A 20,746-nucleotide genomic window follows, 5' to 3' on the forward strand; every position below is an offset into this window, starting at 1 on the left:
CCATACTGCTTTCCACAATGGTTGAACTAATTTACATTCCCACCAGCAGTGTAGGAGGGTTCCCTTTTCTCCCCATTCTCACCAGCATTTGTTGTTGCTTGTCTGTTGGATGTTGGCCACCCTAACTGGTGTGAGGTGATACCTCATTGTGGTTTTAATTTGCATTTCCCTGATAATTAGTGATGTGGAACATCTTTTCATGTGTCTGTTGGCCATCTGAATTTCTTCGCTGGAGAAGTGTCTGTTCATCCTCTGCCCATTTTTTAATTGGGTTATTTGTTGGGACATTCTTGAACATGTCTCATGCAGGACATCTGTGAGTTTCTGGAGCTTCTCTAGAGTTTAGGCTAAGGCATTTATGTTCTAGAAGTGAAATTGCTGCATCAAGGGGTACAAGCTTCATCAGCTTCACTAGGTAATGCAGAATTGTCTGCCACAAGTGGAAGAGTTTCTGTTGCTCCACATCCTCTTAACACTGGTGTCATCAAAGCTTTACATTTTTATCAATCCAGTGCTCATGAAATGGCACCTCGTAATGGTTTTAGTTGTTTCATTTCCTTCCTAATAAATTGAGTATATTTTTGCTATTCATGTTTTCTATGATATGCCTATTCTTTTGTCCATTTTTCTATTGAACTCTTTGATTTTCCTTATTGATTCTTTGAAGTTCTTCATACAGTTTGGATACTAATTCTTTGTTGGTTATATATGTGACATAATTTATCTTGGTTTGTAGCTTTTAAAAAACTTTCTTTTTCTGATATAGAAGTTTTAAATTCTTAATATAATTGAATGACTTTCCCACTTTTGGGGGTTAGGGAGAGTCTTATCTTACTGTTGTTTTAATTTGGATTTCTTTGCTCTCTAAAGTTGCAACGGTTGAACATTTTTTCATGTTTATTGGCCATTTATATTTCTGTCAGCTTCTTTATGACCTTTTGCCCATTTTCTCTTGATTTGCAAGGGACTTCATATGTTAAAGATATTAACAATGTCATATTTGATGGGGATATTTCCCCTAGTTTTTAGTTAAATTTTCTTTAAAATCCCTTTATGGAATATGTATTTAAATGTACTATTCTTACTTTTCCTGTTTTCCTATGTTGTTTTGAACTTGACCATCTGGAATTAATTTTATGGAGAAGAGGTGGCATTAATTAACTATCCTTGTCCACTGATTTGTGCTACCATTTTTATTGTATATGTATATTTTTATATTTATTTGGATCTGTTTCTGGGCCATATACTTTGCTGTGTTAATTATAACTAATCTATCACTCCTTGCCCAAGATATGTACATTGTGTATTATTATCTTTATAGTAAATTTTACTGTTCGGTAAGGCCAATTCCTTTTATTGTTCCTCCTTGTCAAACTTTTTTGGCTCATCTTTTGGCTGTGCTATAGTCATTCTCAGCCAGAGTATTTTCTAAACAAACAGGGCCTGCTGACATAATTCCCTATCTCCCTTGATGGAGAATAAGAACAAGATAAAAAGAATAAAAAAAAAAGAATAAAGAAAGCAGGACTTTATGGACAATGTGATTATTCCTGCTGCAAAAACAAACCATCTAGATTAATGTTATCAGTTAATCTGTGGGGAAATAATACTGTGATATAGGAATCAATGATGTGCTCTCAGTGTCTTCTCTCCATCAGAGCGGTTAGAAAGAGTTCCTTCCTTTGTTTAAGCTTTGGTTGTTGAGTTTGAGAAAGTGAAGGTGCAACAAAAAATGGAGTTGGACCAACAGGTTATCTGTCAGGCAGGGCTAGTTTTTCCCAACTCCAGAGACCAGACTTGAGGCAGGGAGATGCTTGGAGTCGGTGTGTGTTGGGGAGAGACCAGTGTGGCTCCTGCCTGGTGTGGGGGCCATGTGGAAAGCCTCCCCAGCCTTCACTCCAGCAAGCACCAAGGGTCCTAGGTTCTAGTCTTCCACAGAAAGAAATCAGGCCCCAGGGATTTTGAATAGTAAGTCGATTTGAGTAATTTATATGTGTAAATTTGCTATTAAAGAGCGTTCTGATCTCTGTTTGAGTGTATGCAGTTTAAATCCTGCCCAAGCCTGTTGTGCTGAGGGGCTTGGTTGTCTTTTGTGAGGCCCCAGACACCAGAGCCAGGCACAACTGAACAAGAGGTTAACCTAGTCACCCTTGATCAGGGACAGAAATACACAACTATGTAAAATCTTACACTATGCAGAATAAGTCACTTATTCCTCTTATATAACCATTGCTCATCTGTAAAATGGGGAGGCATACATATATCTTCTCACATGCCAGAAATGATTTTGGATAAATAAGACGATGCTTGTAAAAGTACACTTGATAAAATGATGCTAAACAAGTTTAGGAAAAATTCTCCTTTGTATATTTGCACTTTTCTGTTCTTTTCAGTTACTCAGAAGAAAGAAGGTAACTTTTAAGGGGAAGAGCACAGTTTGGCAAAAGACTGAATATGGGTGCTTGTAAAATAGCAGAGTCTTTGAGGACAGTACACAAATAATGCTACCCAACAGTGTTATTAATTGTAGTGATATCACCTGTTGATTAATGGCTCTATTAGTTTCTTCCTCTGAATGACCCAAGATATTCTGAATGCAAACATTTTGCATGGCTATTTCTTGACATATTTTTCCAGTGCAGCAACTAATAGCAAAGCAAGTTAGAAGTAGGTGATAGAAAGCAAAGGGAAGATTTAGCTATAGGTTACGAACTGGTGACCTGAGAGTGAAGTTTGACTTGCAGATATATTTTGTGGAGACATAATTGTGGTTGGCAGTGTGTCAGAAAAGGCCTTGAATTGTTGTCAGAATTTAAAAAGCTGGAGATTTCATATGAAAACGATTGCTTGGAGCTAGATAACTGCCTCCTTCTTTTGACAGACCTGCTTTTCTCAGTTTGCCATAGTCTACACCACTCTCTTTATCCTCTTCTGGTCCTCATTTATAACTCCTAACTGGTCACTCCAGTCATTTGAGCTTGGAACCCTTGATTTAGATTATACCCACGGATGGGGACAGATCTTTTGTGGTCTAGATTAGGACCCTAAAAAGGAATTCTTAGTTCTTCAAAAAGTCTGTGGAAAGAAAGCTATTTCAATACATCTGAGGTAAGATGTTTTTCTTTAAATAAGGACATTCTTTATAGATCACATGTTAAAATAACTACCTTTGTTTTGAAATGCATTATGGTTGAATGGGCTTTCCTTGAAGTAACAATGGATATAGTAAACTACCCTGATAGCTACTAAAACTCTTCTGAAAGGCAAAGAATCTAGCTTTCTATGCAAACAGCAGCAACTGCTAACCACCTACCAAACTACCAAAACAAGTGGAATACAACTTGTGGTGGCAATCAGATATTGCATCTTAAAGTGATGGAAACTTTCAAGGAATTTGCTTGCATTACCAACACCTACAAACTTGGGACAGAGCACCAGCAAAGATGCATGTGTATTTTGGAAAGTTAACAATATCGGCTGGATGCCACCATGTCACCACATAGTCCCCGGTTCACAAACAGAGAAAATGGGGCCCTCAGCGAAATGACTGTGTGTATAGAGTGAGAGAGAACACTGGGCACAGTGGCATAGTACAGTGTCTTAAAAGGGTGTGATTTGGTTTTCTCTCGGCAGTGCTGGAAATTGACCATCATTTGGTTGTTTCAGACAATTCCCACTGGCATTTGTGTGGTCTCTTCTGGTTATTGTGTGTCTCATCTCAAGAAGTTTGAATCCTTCAGTGGAAGGCAATTCCTTAGTGACTTCCACAACCAAATGATCAGATTGATTTGCCTTAAAGAGCTGGCCTCAAAAATGCATCAATATGCTTAGGCAAATACACATCATTGCCATCACCTGACTGTGGAACCTGGACCAAAGGTTACGAGAGCGCCAGCTTGATTCTCTCTTTCCTAAGAAGGCCAACCCTCCCATGCCCCCAACTCAATGGAGTACAAAGTTGATTTGAGTATTTTATTTATAAATGTACATTTACTATAAAAGCTGTTGCATTTTAGACAATTTTTATTTTTTTAATGATTTTTCAGAGGCATTTTAGAATAAATATTTTAAATGAAGGTTAGTGTAACCGACAGAGAACATTGGCCCACCCAGAGCAGTAACATCTTTTGGACAGACTCACATAGGAGGTGGGCCATTTCAATTCGTTAGGTCTTACACTGTGTATAGATAACTATCACACGCTTTGCATTAATAGTACATGGGAAGAATGAGGAAATGTTGTGAAGGTTTGCTAGTGAAAAATAAAGTTACCCATTTTTTTATTTTTGTAAGAAAGAGAGGGGAATAGCTTTTGGAGTATGAGGGAAAAAAATCAGATATACTTCCTCAGGAACAATAAATCACTCACTTGCCTCATCTCTTTTTTAAACAAACACATTTACATTGTAGCTCAACAGAGCAGAGCATTTTTTCCCCCTGGGTTCTCAAAGATTATTTGAAAAGAAGTAGATCATACTCATTATGCTGCCTTGGGAAAAACAAGATCTAGTCTGCCTGAGCTGCCATGTAACAGACTCCAAATGAAATATAAATCAAATATAAATAGAAACAGTTGGCAATTAGAATTTAGAAAATGTTGGCGATTATTCTGTGCTGGTGCCTATTGTTTATTATGGGAAAGCTCATTTCGCAGTTGGAGAATGGGGCTTTATTTTTCTTGACTCGATTCAGGCTTCAATACATGTACAATGAGTCTCACTAAGAAATATGTATAAATGGGTTTGTGAAACCAGAAGAGAATGTGCAATATTCATATAATCCTTACATAATGGATGGAGTTCCACATGTAAAAAGTATTCTATAAAAGTTGGTTGTGAATGATGATATTGTACAGGTTTTGTGCATTATTTGTGGTACTCTGTTAATATCATGCAAAGTGTAAACATCCACATTATCAAAATATTTAATAAAACATGCAGGGGGTTAATCAAAATACATTTTCAAAACTTTTTAATTTTTTCTAGTTTTTCTTTTTTTTAATTTTTTTTTCTGTAAAACAGCAAACACCTCCATGAGAAGTCTGGGGAACATGGAAGTGACTTCACCTCTCCTCAATGTACTGAATCTATAATTCGTCACTGACTATGTGCAACAGCTTCGCATTTTCTAAGGCACAATTTTTAATGAAATGATGTGTAGATTTCAATCTAACAACAGCTCATCCAAATGACAAAATGGTCAAAATACCTCCAGTGGCTGAGGAAATTTCTGCACTTACACAGAACCCGCATGCAGAGAACTGTCTAGCGTGTAAATAAATAATTGCTAGCCATACTCAATAAGACACAGAAAAAAAATTATTGCTTACATAACAGGAAAACATCTACTTGATCTCCTTTTATGACTACATTAACCTATTAGGAGTACATCCATAGTCTACATTCACAAAATGTCATCTTCAGTTATTTGCCATCATTTTAAGGCAGAATAAATAGTTTCCCTTTCCCCAGTCTTAAAGAAAACAGCCTGGAGATGTAGAATGTGATGCTTCTTAGTAACTTGAGTCCTTTCTGGACAGCTGAAACTCATTCCTCAGGGCCAAAACCAAACCAGCTCTCCACAAGAATTCCTCTCTAAACTTCTCCTTGAGCAAGTTCCAGAATTCCTGATGGCAAAGAGTGTTGGTGATGTAGGAGAATAAAGGAGAGCAGATACCTACTAGGGTGGGCAGGGCGCAATGTGAGCTGTGGATCCTCGCTGATCACACACCAGTGGCTTATCACATCATATGTCACTGGGGTCTTATTAAGATGGATTTAATGGTTTTCTGTAAACACCTGTGCTTCGGGCCCTCCAAGAGAACTTGCAGGCCAGGGTGAGCAGTGGTCATGCCTTACGGTGGACTGATCTCAATGGGCTACCATAGGCCTCATACTGAGTCTCACTGAATCTAGGGCTGAGGAGAAGCAAGAACCGCAGCTGGCGTGGCTAGCATTGAGCCACCACTCTTTTGAAGATTAACTTCCTCAGATTTTGGTAATAACTCTGGAAATGATGACTGAAAAACTTCCCTCTGGCTTCTTCCTACCCTTGGGCACTGTCCCAGAGTGTAAGTCTAGCTTACATTGCAGGGTTCTCTTTGATGGACCAGCCTATATTAATGACATAATGTCCAAAATACACAAAATCTAATACTAACGGTGCAATAATTTATTGGTATGACTTCTACCTCAAAATGTAAGCAATACAAATGTTTCAGGATTACAGTATATTATCAGACTAGCGTTTTTGCATTAAAAACAAGTTTTAGCTTGGAGCTATTTGATGTGATTTTTAGTTTCTGAAATGCATTAATTGTATGCTCCTGTCTTAAAAGACCACGTGTCTTCAATTGGCATGTCTTGCACTTTCTGCAGCTCAATTCTGTAAACATAAAGTGTTTAATTCCTAGAAATACTAAAACAAAACAGGTTTATTGTGTCATTTATCTCATTAATTCCCAAGGAAAAGAATAACACATTTTAAACAGTGAGCCTGTCTGACCATACTAAGACCTTTTTAGAAATACTGGGATCATTAGAGTTCGATATTCTTTTGTATATACTGTGCAAATGCAAAACAAAACAAAAAAAACAAATCAAGAAAAACACAAACACCGTGCTACAAAAACCAGATACCATTTTTCAGAACAGCCTTTCAGAAATTAGATGAATGCTGAGAAGCCCCCGAACTTGGGATTTTGTTAAATGATTGCCTGAAGACACCCTCAATAAAGAGATAGTGAAGAATCTGGAAGCTTGAAAACCATGTCACAATGTTGTGGGTTGGCCAGCACCTGTGACAAAGAAAACAGCAATATTTTAAGCAGTTAAACACATCTTCCTTCAGATATTTAAACATTTCTGAAATTAACAGTGACCTCTGCCCAAGTGCCTTCTCTCTAGATAGAGGACACTTGCCCCACCCTGTTACTCAAAGTGGGGTTTAAGGATAAGCGGGACTGGAGTCACTTGGAGCTTGTTAGAAATGTAGGCTTAAGCCCCACCCCAGACCTTAAGGAGCCCAGGGCATTCACATGCTCTCTGAAGTGTGGTGGAAATCCTCTGGATTTCATCCTAAACCGAACGATCTCCATCAAATTTTCTACCATGTCTTCTGGGGCAAATAAGCAGAACAATAATCCCTCTTCTCTCAGTTTCTTAAGGTTTTTGATTTCTCTAAGAATAAATAAATACATTGCAACATGGGAAATTTGCCCTATGATCTGGAAATAGATGACTCCATTTAGCAAAGAAAAATACAGAACACCCAATACAATCTGAATTTCAGATAAATAGCAAATACAAATTTAAAATGTAAGCATATCTCATGATATTTGGGATATACGGTGCTAAATCCTGAGCATGCAATGTTTGGGACACACACACACTAAAACTCATTGTTTATCTGAAATTCAAACTTGAAGCCAAAAAAAATTTAACAGGTCATCCTGTATTCTATATGGCAACCCCATCTAGGCAGGATGGTCTGGGTTCCATGTATCCTGCTGAAACCTTTACAAAGTTTTTTCTTCATTTTAGGCACTGGAATTGTAAAGAGGCGAATGCAACATTGGAAAAGACCCCAGGCACTTCGTTTTAAATGCATTTCACAATGGTCGAACGGAAACAAGACAGTTATCCAACACTCTAGCATAATGGCACCAGCTAAACATGCATCGGTGTGATTTGTGCCAGGTAGTTGGTTTTGCACTTCCACTCCCATTGACATATGGACCTAAAAGCTGTTTACATTGCTTTTAGGAGTTGCATTTTAATATGCTGTTATGCTATTTTCATTTAAATGTGACTAGTTACTCAAAGAAAATAGGATTAGATAGTCAGGTTTTATTATTTCATACAATGAAATGATTTTGTTTCCCTTAGGGTGCCTATGATTGAAACCACCCCTCACATTTATCCATCTCCCCTCTTCCCAACTCACATCAAAATTAAATTTAAAAAAAAAAGAAAGAGATTTTTAGCCATTTCTTTTTGTTCTGACTCTTTTATTCCATTTGGGGTATATTCAAGTAATTCAAGTGTTTTTATACTTCTCTAGCCAATTATTACCCCCTCTACCTACTCCTTCCTAAGGTATATAATTTTTCTTCTGATTCCATGAAAGAAATGATCAAAATTCTCAGAATGGGGTCATCATTCTCTCTGTCATCTGCTGACTTAAAGTTTAGCCTAAAATGATACTTACATTTATCTGGGAAAATAAAGAGGAGAGAAGAGTTAGGAAAATTTGGAAAAAATAATCAGAGAAAAGGTGGTCACTATGACTCAATATTAAAACATATTATGAAGCCATAATAATTAAAACTGCTCAATACTAGAGAATAGGTAGGTTAACAAAACACAATTAAATACCCAGAAAAAGACCCAAATATATATGGGAACTTAGTTTATGAGAAATGTGGCATTTCAAATTAGTGAGAAAAAAAGGAATTAACTAATTAGTTAATTGCAAACAAAAAAGCTGGATATCTATCTCTTTTCTTATCCCCAATACATTCTTGATGATCACATATTTACATGTGAAAAAAAAAACAAGGAACAATTCTAAGAGAAATCTCAGCTAAATTTATTTGTACCCTTAGAGTAGTGAGAGTTTAAGTAGGACATAAAACCTAGAATCAAAAAGAAAAAAGAAAAGACATGTTTATCTATCTGAAATGAAAATCTTTTCTGCGAAAAAAAATCACAAAGTGGAAAGACCAATGATAACTGCCTAAGTGGCAACATAAAATAAAGGGAGAATTTCTTTAATTTACAAGGAATTCACACAAATCACGTACCCACAGGGCAATGGGAAAAGAGTAGAGAAATAAATATAATTTTTTAATAGAAAAAGAAACATAAATGGTGAATAAACATATGAAAAGATGTTTAACCTCACATAATTAAAGACATACAGATCAAAGCAATGAATTTTTTCCTTCCAACTAGCAGAGTGGAAATTTTAAAAGTCTGATGATATCCAGAGCTGATTTAGGCATGGGGAGAGCAAGAAGCTGTCTTATACACTTTGCAGGGAGAAACACACTTTTCTAGAAGGTAATTAGGCAAGTTGTCTCAAAATTTACAAAGTACGTGCCTTTTAACTCAGCAGTCCCACTGCCTGGAATCTATCTTATGGAAATGCTTTCAAGTGTTCCTCAAGACATATGTACAAGGACGTTCACTGGAACATTTAAAAAGTAATATTAAAAACTGGAGACAACTGAAGTACCCATTCATACAGAATTAGTTTTAAATCATGGCAAGTCCGTACTGTGGGATTGTATACAGCTATTAAAAAGCCATTGAAAAGAATGAGGAGAAAGAACTCATTATATGGAAAACTGCCAAGCTGTATCATTAAGGTAAAAACAACAGCAACAAAAACTGAGTACACAATGTGACTATGTGATTACCTTTGTGAAATAAAAGCAGACACACATGCAGGTAGATGCATCACATATACAGACGTCTGTGTGTGATGTCTACACACACAAACATCATGCCCCCTCCCCAAGAAATTATTAGAAAGTGATTATAGTGGTTAACTTTGAAGATTTTCACTTTTAATTTGGTATCTTTCTAAACAATCTGATTTTTCTGACCTTATACCATTTATAACTTTTATTAAATTTATTGTTTTGAATTTCTATACAGGTTATCTAGTCAGTTGATGAGACTTTTTGCTTCCTTAGTATCTTAGTATTCTAAAAACAACTCTAGTATAATATTGCATTAAAATATAAAGAAAAAATCATATATTTCATTCACCTCTAAGTTACCATCTTATTTTCCATCTTATGAGACTTATAGGAACTCCACAGTTCTCATCTCTAGAGTCGGAATTAAAAGCAGTTAATGCCTTTTATATTTGTATACACAAGAGAATAATTGCTGGCCTTCATCAGAAAAGCTAATTTTGAAAAGAAATGAATCATCCACCATCTCAATTAAAATAAAAATCTGGATGACAACAGGTCATTGTCACCCAGAGGTGGATTCAGGTTTGTTTTATGCTGGCATCCTTCAATTACTTTAAATTATGAAAGGAATTCAGATTTATAGCACTTTTCAAATCTGGTTCGAGGCCTTTAACCTAACCGCGCCCTCTTCTGGTTCTGTGGTTCACGTTCAGCGGCTTCCCTGAGGCTGAGAAAAAGTGTAATTTATAGATAGGAAAAATCACTTTGAAACCTGGGAGAAAAAGGGCTTAGTTTTCCTCTCTAATGCATAAAAACAAAACAAAAATACAGTTTAAAATATATATACAATTATTATATATTATACATGTATATATGTATTTGTGTATGCATGTATATATACTTATGGTAAATACATGGTACACTCTACCATTTTTATATGTATAACACAGAGCATAAAACTGATATCAACATTATATATAATATCGATATTAATAGGTGCAGACATATATAAATACATGGTATAAACAGTCCATTTGGATAACAGCACTCTAAGTTGGAAGTGTTTTGACCCCAAGTCAAATGTGTATCCTAGATCAAAACCTCCTGGGTTTAATTAAGTTCTTATTTCCCATCATTTGATTCAAATAGGTGTATATTCTGGATTTACTAAATTCACAGGTGTAAAAAAAACTTAAATTTTTACTCTTAAAGTCTTCAGTCTTGCAGATTTAGAGACCTACGTAAAAAAGGCTGTAAAAATGTTACTTCACTTTGAGAAACATTCTTGAATTTCGTAACACCATCTCTTCATTCCATTTTTTTTTTTAAAGAAATTGCTCCTGACTAATGAATTTGCATAGAAGAGCCTCCTGCTATTTAGGTTATCCACCAGAAGGACCATTCTTAGGATGAAGAGTGAGGAAGGATTCAGAGGCTGTAGGCACTGGCTGGCTAGTTTCTGATTTTCTTACAGCAGCTGGGCAACAGCACCCTCTGGTGCCACCAAACTGACACGACCCTTCTACGGAAGGAAACCCAGACAGAAGAGGAGGGCGGGCTGCTTCAGGGCGGTTCAAGGCAACATGCATTTGTGAAGCTCTGATTCAGTACTACAGTATTTTGGAGCGGAGCGGGGATTCACAGAGAAGTCGAACCTATCATTATGTCTCTCAAGGAAATTTCAATTTATTTGGGCACAAAACTGTATTATGTTCTGGAAGTCTTGCATGTAGGCCTGTAGATACTGAGAGGTTGGTGCTTGCTTTGATGAACAGCGGAGAGCCATTCTCCACACTTACACCATGCCCCAAAGTGCTGGTTTACTAAAGATATGCCTCAAAAAAGGAATAGCGTTCCACAGACCTTGTACCTTCCTTCTCTCTCACCAAAATCTCTCTGGTGAGCTCAGTCATTGTCTCAAACTTGTTCGGTAGTTTTTACCTGCTAGCGTATTAATGCACTTGTGAATAAAAAGAATTTGGCCACCCTGTAGCAGTAACTTCCAGTAAAAAAACAAGAAGTAAATAAGGCGTTGTTTCATTATTGTTTCTTTTATCTAGATGCTAATAAATCTTGCACTCAGAGTAAGAGTGTCAAGTGATGAGGAGAAATAGCTGAATTCCTCAGTTGGGTCTTGTGAAAGACATAGGATTGCATTCACTCATCTGGACGTATGTCCCCTGAGTACTTACTTCTAGATCGCATGTAGCAGTCATTACAGTTTAGAAGACCATTCCGAATCCTAACATCCGTTCCACTTACTGCATCTCCAAGCTGTCCTTTACAAATTCCACACTATAGGGTAGAAAGAACAGAGGTCATAAGGTGCATCACTAATTTTTGCTTAGTTACTGTTCACATGTATAGCACAATAATCTCCTGTACAACCTCCACATCTGTTGAGCATCTACTGTGTGTCAGTTGCTATACCAAGAAGACTTAGAGCAACAATATACTTTCAGCATTTTAGAGAGATTAGCTGACTTGTTCAAGGTTGTAATGCCGGTAAATGGTGTTAGGTGGATCCCCAAGCCACTGCTGCTAACCTCTATAGCACACCATTTTTCAATTGAGATGGAAGAAGCATTTTCAACAGATTATCCTAGTGGTTTTGAATGAACACATGGCCAATGGATTATCAATTGAAACTTTTCTGTGAATAATCTTTAAATGCCTTCCAGCATTGTTGAAATGTATTCCAGACCAGAATTACTAGAAATTAAATATTCTACACTATACTTCCGTGTTAAAGGCAGTGATACCCAGAGTACCAAATCTACTGGGAGTGGAACTCCTTTAAGCCAAGTCAGCCTGAGTGCAGGAGGCTGTGGGATATATGTACTCATTGTACCAGAGAAGGCTGGTCCAGATGCCAGCCTCTGTGGACAGACCAGGGTCCAGCTCAGGGGTAGAGGGCCAGTACCAGACTCATTCTCTGAAGTCACCTGGGGCAGAGGAAGGCTTCAACCGAATTGTGTTATAACCTGTATCTACTTCAAGAGGGTAGGGGATAAATCTAAGAGGTGATTGGTGCACCTTAAAGTGCCAGGTCAGCTCCAGGGAGTGAAAGATTAGAGAGAATAAATGCCTTGACAGCTAAGAAGGCAAGCCTCCTAATCCTCCATAATCTGTAAGAACTCTATGCCACTTTGATTATTTCTGGTAAAGTTTCTGAGAACAAACTGGTGTTAGAACATACTATCTGGGTATTACCATGAAATTTAAAAAATTTATTTGAACCTTAAAAAAATTCCTAGATCCTCGAAACACTCCTAGACAATTTAGGATATACATGATCTAAGTTAGTTTTACAATGAGAATATTAATAAACTGAGTCTAATTATGTATCCACATTGTGTTTTTTCCCACGATAAGTTTTGCTTTCCAGAGACTACTGATATTATTAAATTAAAAATGTGGGGACAACTTGACTCACTTTCTCTTAGCTTATAGGTAAAGTGGGAGTTATTTTAAACCCATACAAGTTTAATGCAAGTTTACTTTATAGCTACCAGCAAGAAACAGAACAAAATTCAAGAAGGGAAAAGAAAGCATGTTAGAGTTATGAAGGGAAAGGAAGGACTCTTACTAGGAGGTAGAGGCTTTGGCTTGAAAAATTGCATATTAATTTGAAACACGTCCATGAGTGAAAAAAAAGGAAATGCTGCTATAGTCCAACTTGTAAATTTTGTAATAAATTAGGTCTAAGTGGTTGGCTCACTTATTTATTAGCAGGAGATCTGGGACTAGAAGCTAGACCTCCTCATTTTCAGTTTATTCATTAATTCATCCATCTAAGAACGACTATTGACACCATCTCTGTTAGGTACAGAGGAAATAGTGGTGAGCCAGACAGACATGTCTCCGCCCTGATGGAATAAATAGCTTATTGGAGGAGATGATAATTAAGCAATTCAATAGTGAGAAACAATAGGACCATGAGAGGTTCTATAAGGACGCATGTAACAAAGGCAAGTAACAGTCTGGTGAGCAGGGCACCTTCTCAGGGGGAGTGAGATTCCACCTGTGATTACAGACATAGTCATTAGGAGACCTACAATTTTGCTACTACCTATAACCATTTAATTGGCAGAAAAAACTTCCATAGGTCAAAGACTAAAAACCTCTGATGTTAAGTCACAAGAGTTTAAAAAGCAGCAAAAATGTTATATTCCAAATAAATCTGTATGGCCTTAAAAAATCCAGGAGTCCTCTCTGGGTGCATTTTCAGCTTCCTGCTAGAGTGTATGTTTTTTAGTAACGAAAAGTATTTTGTAAAGAAAAGACACAGCACAGAAATCTGTTCTGCTTCTTCTGACCTAACATCCCAGAGGATGTATTACAGGAGACTTTCATCCTGAAGGATGGACTCCATGCACACTTCTTCTTTTCTTAAAAATTAAGGTATCATCGACATACAATCTTATGAAGGTTTCACATGAGCAATGTTGTGGTTTCAACATTCACCCATATTATCAAGTCCCCCCCACACACCCCATGGCAGTCACTGTCCATCAATGTAGTAAGATGCTATACAGTCACTACTTGTCTTCTCCATGCGGTACTGCCTTCCCCAGAACCTACCTATATTGTGAGTACTAATTATAGTCCTTGCACACTTCTATACAACCCAGAGAGGCGAGGCCTCACAAGCGAAGGCTGTCAGGATTTCCAGGAGGTATTTCTCAGTACAGAATGATGCTAAAAAACATCCCAAAATTGCCCTTAGAAGAGTGATGAGTGATACATACCCTAAAGCACTGGATGTGAAAATAGAGATTGAGGGTCTCGATGATCATTGCAGCTCCTTTACCCAAAGGAACCCCACAGGAAGAGCAGAGCTTCTTCCCACTAATAGACCTAGGTTTCAAAATACATGTAATAATAAAATGTTCCATGTAGATCAGTTGATCAATCACACAAACATATAGCCTCATGCAAAAATAAAAGTGAAAATATGGATTTTTACAATGTTTATACCATGAATGAAATGATAGTTACTGGACTGATAATGAGCAGGAATTAAGCATTAGATAAAAGTTACAAAACAACTGCTAGACTAAATACAATAGGCCTCCACCGTAGTATGGAGTTTGGTGTATGTGTGTGTTTTAGTTATTTATTATAAAAAGTTTGTGTTATAGTCTATTCAACCACAGTGTTTAAAAGTCTTGAAATGATTTAATGTAGTTATCATATGTTTTCTTAACTCCTAGAAGATAATCAAGTTTAGCTTCGCTAAGGTTTCACTGTGGCCTTAAAATTTTCTATAATGGAATCATTGGTACACTAGGGCATTTCTTTTTAGTCAACAAGAAAACTTTTTTGCTGTTTAAAAATAGAGAGGCAACCGTGATAGGCACTCGGCAACTATAGGATCTCCTGGCTGCTCTGTCTCCAAGTTCTGCGATTTGTTGTAAAGAACTTACTACGGGTTTCCTTCTCACCTTAAAAACGAGAGGCCTGGACTATATTAGCTCTACTGCCACTTCAGTGCAAATGCCCAGTGGCTCCATAATCTGGGCACTTGCCACTCTCTCTGAGGTACAAGCCCCTTGAGGGCATGGGCTGGCCTGCCCCATCTCTGTACCCTTACAGCCCCTACAACAGTGCCCACCAATGGATTAGGGCTGAGCTCAGCAGCCTGACCCCAGATGACAGCACTAGACAGCTGTCCTCTAAGGCAGCTTTCCTGCAACAGGAACAAGATCATATTACAACGAAGCCTGTTGTCCAGAAAGCTCCTGGAGTTACACAAGAAATTAAAAAATATGCAGTATCATTTGGAAGCCAGAGTACCGAGGGACAGAAGAAACAGGAAGGAAGATGAGAAAAGAGGAAGAGTTGCCCCAAGCAAACTCTATTTATTAGGATTTCCCTCTTATCCTGTAGTTAAGTGAAATTTTCAAATCAAAGAAAACCTCTGAGTACTTAGTAATTAGTCTCTCCAGTGAAAGGGAACTCAGGCAGCTTTTAAGAATATCGTGGGCACCAATTAACGTCCAGAAGCAATCACTAAAGGGCTTGAGTCCATGAAAGAGAAGGATGAAGTTTCGTTTCTCGGCCCCCCTGGTTCACAGTCAGAGCCACCAGCGGATCCTGCCTGGAAGGGCCAAGCCATCTTGGAGGGAAAGGCGCCGACTTAGGAGCCCAGCAAATGTTTGGTGGATTTTCTTATTAGATTGCAGGTTCCACACAATGTAATTAAAGCACAATGGCACAGCTGTGCCAACATCATACACTTGGCTTTTTCTATCATGGGCTGATAAAAATTGCAGGCGGATAGGGAATGTGTGCTTTCTTCCTGCTTTGTGTGTGTGTAGGAAGAGACGTGGCTGGATGAGTCCCTCACAGTCATCTGGCAGGCACTAACCCAGTTAAAACCATGCTCAGCAGGTGCTAGCCCAGACAAGGCGGCCTTGGGAAGGTGGGCTGCCCTCTTGTACCTGTTTGGTGACTGGCCAGGAGGGGTAGGACAACAGGGGGACAAGCGCCCAGCCTGGAAGTTCTCTTGAGGGCTTTTCCTGTAACATGGTAAATGAGCCAAAAATTATGACAAGAAAAGCCTAATCCTACCAGAAGGACATTTTAGATAAGAAAAAAAGTACTTCTTTGACAGCCAAATAAAAGACCATGCAGATCCTATGGGTAATGTTTATAAAGGACGAAAAATAGTAAACACTAGCAAAAACTGGACATGCAATGCTTGGGTAATATCAAAACCAGTCTGGCCTTGATGAACAGAAAAGACAGAATATTTTTCTAATCTTTATTTTTGCCAAGTTCTTTGCTAGTTGAAATTACAGGCTGAGTTACATATAAAAATGATGGACCAGAGGGAAGGGAAAGATAGTAGGGATATAAGGAAAAGCTCTTAAAGAGAGCCCAGAAGTAGAGGGCAGAGCTTAAGGGAGGTATTTGTCAGTGAGTTGGCATCCACTGCTATCAGTAAATTCATTGTGGGTGATGTGGTCAGGAGTGACGGTTAAAACATCTAGTAACTGCTATGGCATGGGCGTCTACAAAGCAGAATGCCTCCCGCAGAAGCTACCACAGTGGTGTTCCAGGTGCTCTTGGTTGCACAGGAGTCCTGCCTAGGATTAAGCTGTCAGTTTTGGGCTCTTGCTTTGAAGATAATTTGTAAAGAAAGAGCTAGAACACATTTAAAAATGTGGCAAAGAGAAATGCCGACACAGAAGGGAACAGAGCATGAGCCATCTGTCTTCTAACTGTTTTCAGAATAATGCCGGAGCCCCCTGCCCATCCTGCTTCCCTCCTCAGGTGCAGCTTACCTTCTCCAAACTACCAAATTTTCATGAAATACCGTAAAGAAGTATCATTGCCTTAAAACAAGGTTGAAAATCAGTGCCATAATCAATGACAATAGTGATTACTTCTATGTGACTTTCCCTTCTATTGATACTGTGTCATCTAGACATGTAGAAATGAAATTGGATAGACATAAGAGAAAAGGGGGAAATGATTCAAACAGCATATTGAGAACCAATATAACAAGAAAAATAAGGTGAAAAGATGGACTTGTAAGATAAGTCGTCACCATCACCATTATCACCACCATCACCTATGCTTTGGTGCTTCTTATTGGCCACGCACAAAACCCTACGAGGAACATACTACCATTATTCCTATTTTATACATGAGGAAACTGAGGCAGAGAAAGATTAAGTAACTTGCCAAAGTCCTGTGCAGGCAAATAACACAGTCAATCCAGGTGGTCTGTTTCCAGGTAGAATCATTGGTTAAGGTATGGTGAATGTTGTATTTTTAAAACTAATTACAAGGAACCTTTGGCTCAAATATGATCTTACTATGGAACTGTGGGTTCATTTTCAATTCCTCTATTACTTAACCAGTCAAGTACTTTGGGTAAGTTACTTCATTTCCCTGAGCTTCAATTTTCTCATCTGTAAAATGGGTACAATAAACCAATAAAATTCATTGAGTTCAGTGAGTTAATGTATGAAGAGGAGAGATATGTAAACCCTTTGACACAGTGCCTGTTATTTTTAAATGCTTCAAAAATGATAGGGACTATCATTACTGTAAAAAAACACAAATTCTTACAAAATTAGAATGTAGCATCAGGTAGTTACTTAATGGGAAAGAAAGCAAATGAGACTAAAACATTTTTTCTCTGAAAGAGCATTTGTCCATAGACTCTGAGACAATTTAATTCAAATAAATTGCTAAAACAACAGGACTTCAAATTCTTTCCAGTGTTTAGGGTGGTAGGTTAAAAACATTACTTTGTTTTTACAAATTGATAAATTGATAACAAATATTTTATTTGCTTAGGAAGATCATCCCCAACTTCCATGAATATTTGCTTTGTCAGTGAGATTCAATGGAGAGCAGCACAAAAGTGTTGCTGACTTCTTGCATCTCACACTTTTCATTTTTCCTTAGTCAATATATTTATTTTTGAAAAGGAATTTCATATCTTAGTTGTTACTCACTTCCGCCTTTCACTCGGAGACTCAATCTGATGGTTAATGCTTTTATCCAACAAGAGGTTTTTTGGCTTCACATCTTCTAAAATGTGCATTGGTGGGTTTGATATCAGCTGATACCGGGGTGGATCTGAGGCCAAGGAAAGAATGTAAACTTAGCGCTCAGTAACATCACCTGGGTACTTAGTAAGCCATTTCTTTAAAGTGCCAATGCCTCTGAGGTCTCAGCGATTTCATAAAAACTGGGCCTAGGGTGCTGGGAGTAGCATAAGTTACTAGGCAGCATAAGCCCACTTTATTCACTGTGCTGTTTGTAAGCTGGAGGAGAGCTTGCAGCCAGCAGAGGTCATATCTGTCCAGACAATGCGGGGGTCTTATGACAACTGAACCATCAGGGTCGGTGTTCTCCATCCTTACCCTGAGCTAGCTGTGGGTTCATCCCACAGTGTGGGGCCCCAGCTCCTGCATCCAGCTGACAGTCCTGATGGATTCCTTTCGATAGGGGGTTCTTTGAATGAGCCAAGGCCCCTTGAGCTAGGCTGTTAAAATAAGAAATATATTTCAGAATAGAGATAAAAGCAACTGAACTAAACTGATTGATCCTATCCCTTAGGGGATGGAAGTACCAATTACAATATGAAAAATGACATGGGACTAACTAAATGTTTATTTATTTATTTATCTTAAACTAGATTTGAAGTGGATTTAACATACTGTAAAATGCTACACATTTTCATTATCCATCAACTTAACAAGCTTGAGAAACCATCATTTCTGATATCCTCCCTACCTCCCTGTCCCAAAAGCTCTTCAAATCTAATAATTTCAAGGGATGCCAGAGCTAATTGGAATCTTTTTGATTTCCACAAGAGAAGACTTATTGTAGAAATCATTTGGGCCACATGGGACCTCAGCAGACCATGGCAATTCATTGGCCGTTCAGTAGCTTGTGTGCGCAAAAGAGAGACAAGAAATTTTTTAAGTTTCTAGTGCTAACAGAGCTGTCTGGAGAACAAGCAAAAACTCGTGTAAAATGCTTATCAGAGTTATTCAAATATTCCTGACTAGTGGCTTTCATTTCACTAAACTGGGAAGTCTCTTTAAACAAAGTGAACTGAAAACAGATGTGCTATTCCAAGGGTTCTGCAGACTCAGACAAGGGCCCCAAGCTCCTATATCCTACAGTCTACGTAGTCTTCTAGCTGCTGAGCAGAGATTCTCAGAGAAAATCCCACCAGAAGAGCTTAGCTCCCAGTCAAACATTCAAATTGGCTAGTCTTTGATAATGGTACTTAGCCTTTTGTTTCTTTAGGTTCCTCTGAGGATGCTGTGTGTGTGTGTGTGTGTGTGTGTGTGTGTGTGTGTGTGCACATGTATGTGTGTCCATGCATACACAGGCATGTACACTTGTCAGTATCTACCTATCCAGTATCTCAGAGTGCAGAGACAAACGTTTGTCTCACAAAGAACTCGCTGGTGGCAGAGCAGTGCCAGCCTCCAGGGTTTCTGCAGGTCCTTTCTAGGTTAGGGGTGGGGTGGCATCAAGAAGCCCACCACAGCCCACGGTCATAACCATGGTCACGGCTCCAGCCTGAGCTGGCTCTGAGTGCTGCAGGGGCTTCTGGGTGCCCCATTCTGACCTCCCATGGAACACGCGGAACTCATGGGTGGGGTGATTAACCCAACCAATAGATTTGTTGCTTACTCTTTATCTTATCACCCAGAGTAAATGTGGCTTCTCAAAGCAGCTCCGAGGATATTAATGGCAAAGTTCAAGTCCCCAGGACTACAGTGGGTGGGACCTCAGGGCCTCGTTTCAACCCTCCAGACACACTAAAGATTCCAGGTGAGTGATATTTAAATTTGGGCTTTGAAATGACAACATGTTCCTTTGATGATCTATACTGTTTTTCCCTTTATTTAAAAAAGACTCTGCCTACTTGAAAATATGGCTATTTATTTTCAATAGCATAATGACGCTGACTTCAGAGCTATTAGAATATATTTAAGCAATATATTTGTATTACTGGACTGATAATTTCAAAGCTGAATATGATTTCCATTAGCAATGCATAGCCTTCCTGGGAGTGAATGGGAAGGCCCAGCTTGCACATTTAGACGACAGCCTGGTAGGGTCATACCTGCCCTTCTCCTCCAGGGGCTCACTTTCCCTAGTCTTTAATAATAAGTCATTGTTGTTCCCCTGGAATGGTTTCTTCTGTCTTGTCTCTTGTTCTTCCTCTTGACAGTTTTCCAGGTCCATCTTATTCTAATGGGGAAAAATAAGCATGATCTTGAATATAATTTTTAAACATACCGGACAACACTCACATCTGGCCACGGGATGTTTGAAGCATTTTTTTCAGTCACATTGCCTACAATTTAAAGAACAGTTGTCCAAACTGAATAGTAGCTTATTTCCAAAGATTTAAAACAACTATGTAAACTGGATCTTTCTCAAAAGTTATCATAAAAGGGAACTGCTTAGAAAACCCATCTTTCAAAATAAAACAAGGTCGCTAGACTGCTCATTTCAGGACAAATGGCCTTGTAGTGCCCATGGGTTGTTTTTAAAGTAGATTATATACTATCCAGGTCTTGGTATGATTTCCGTCCACTACCTCCATGACGTTATTTGGGGGCTATGGAGGCAGACCTGCCTTTCTGGGCTCTCTCTGGCCCTTGAAGACACATGTAAATTTCATGTGGAATTTTCAGAGTGAGTCAGAAGCAACTTTCGTGGCGGCTGGGGAAGAGCACTACTGCTGGCATCCTGCTGTCAGCACCCAGTGTAAAGGAATATATGGTATGGAAGAGAGGAACGCATGTCTTTTGAATGAATGAATAA

At 38.4% G+C, this 20,746-nt stretch overlaps 1 protein-coding gene across 34 annotated transcripts in view; it reads right to left on the bottom strand.

Moving 5' to 3' along the window:
* Positions 1-3,958: 3,958 nt before the first annotated feature.
* LIMCH1 (LIM and calponin homology domains 1) overlaps positions 3,959-20,746 on the bottom strand; it is a 321,073-nt gene continuing 304,285 nt past the window's right edge. For 22 of the 34 annotated variants that reach the window (XM_073237696.1, XM_037002554.2, XM_073237698.1 and 19 more), the window contains 7 exons: positions 20,040-20,167; positions 18,316-18,437; positions 17,905-18,028; positions 15,874-15,951; positions 14,179-14,287; positions 11,620-11,722; positions 3,959-6,796 (listed from right to left, as the gene is read on the bottom strand). In XM_073237696.1, coding sequence (XP_073093797.1) covers positions 6,771-6,796; positions 11,620-11,722; positions 14,179-14,287; positions 15,874-15,951; positions 17,905-18,028; positions 18,316-18,437; positions 20,040-20,167 — 690 coding nt within the window. In that variant the 3' untranslated portion in view covers positions 3,959-6,770. The remainder of the gene's footprint in view (positions 6,797-11,619; positions 11,723-14,178; positions 14,288-15,873; positions 15,952-17,904; positions 18,029-18,315; positions 18,438-20,039; positions 20,168-20,746) is intronic. The other 12 variants (XM_073237694.1, XM_073237697.1, XM_037002562.2 and 9 more) reach the window with 1 other exon arrangement.

Source organism: Manis javanica, chromosome 5 (genome assembly GCF_040802235.1).
Source record: "Manis javanica isolate MJ-LG chromosome 5, MJ_LKY, whole genome shotgun sequence".
Lineage (NCBI taxonomy): Eukaryota > Metazoa > Chordata > Mammalia > Pholidota > Manidae > Manis > Manis javanica.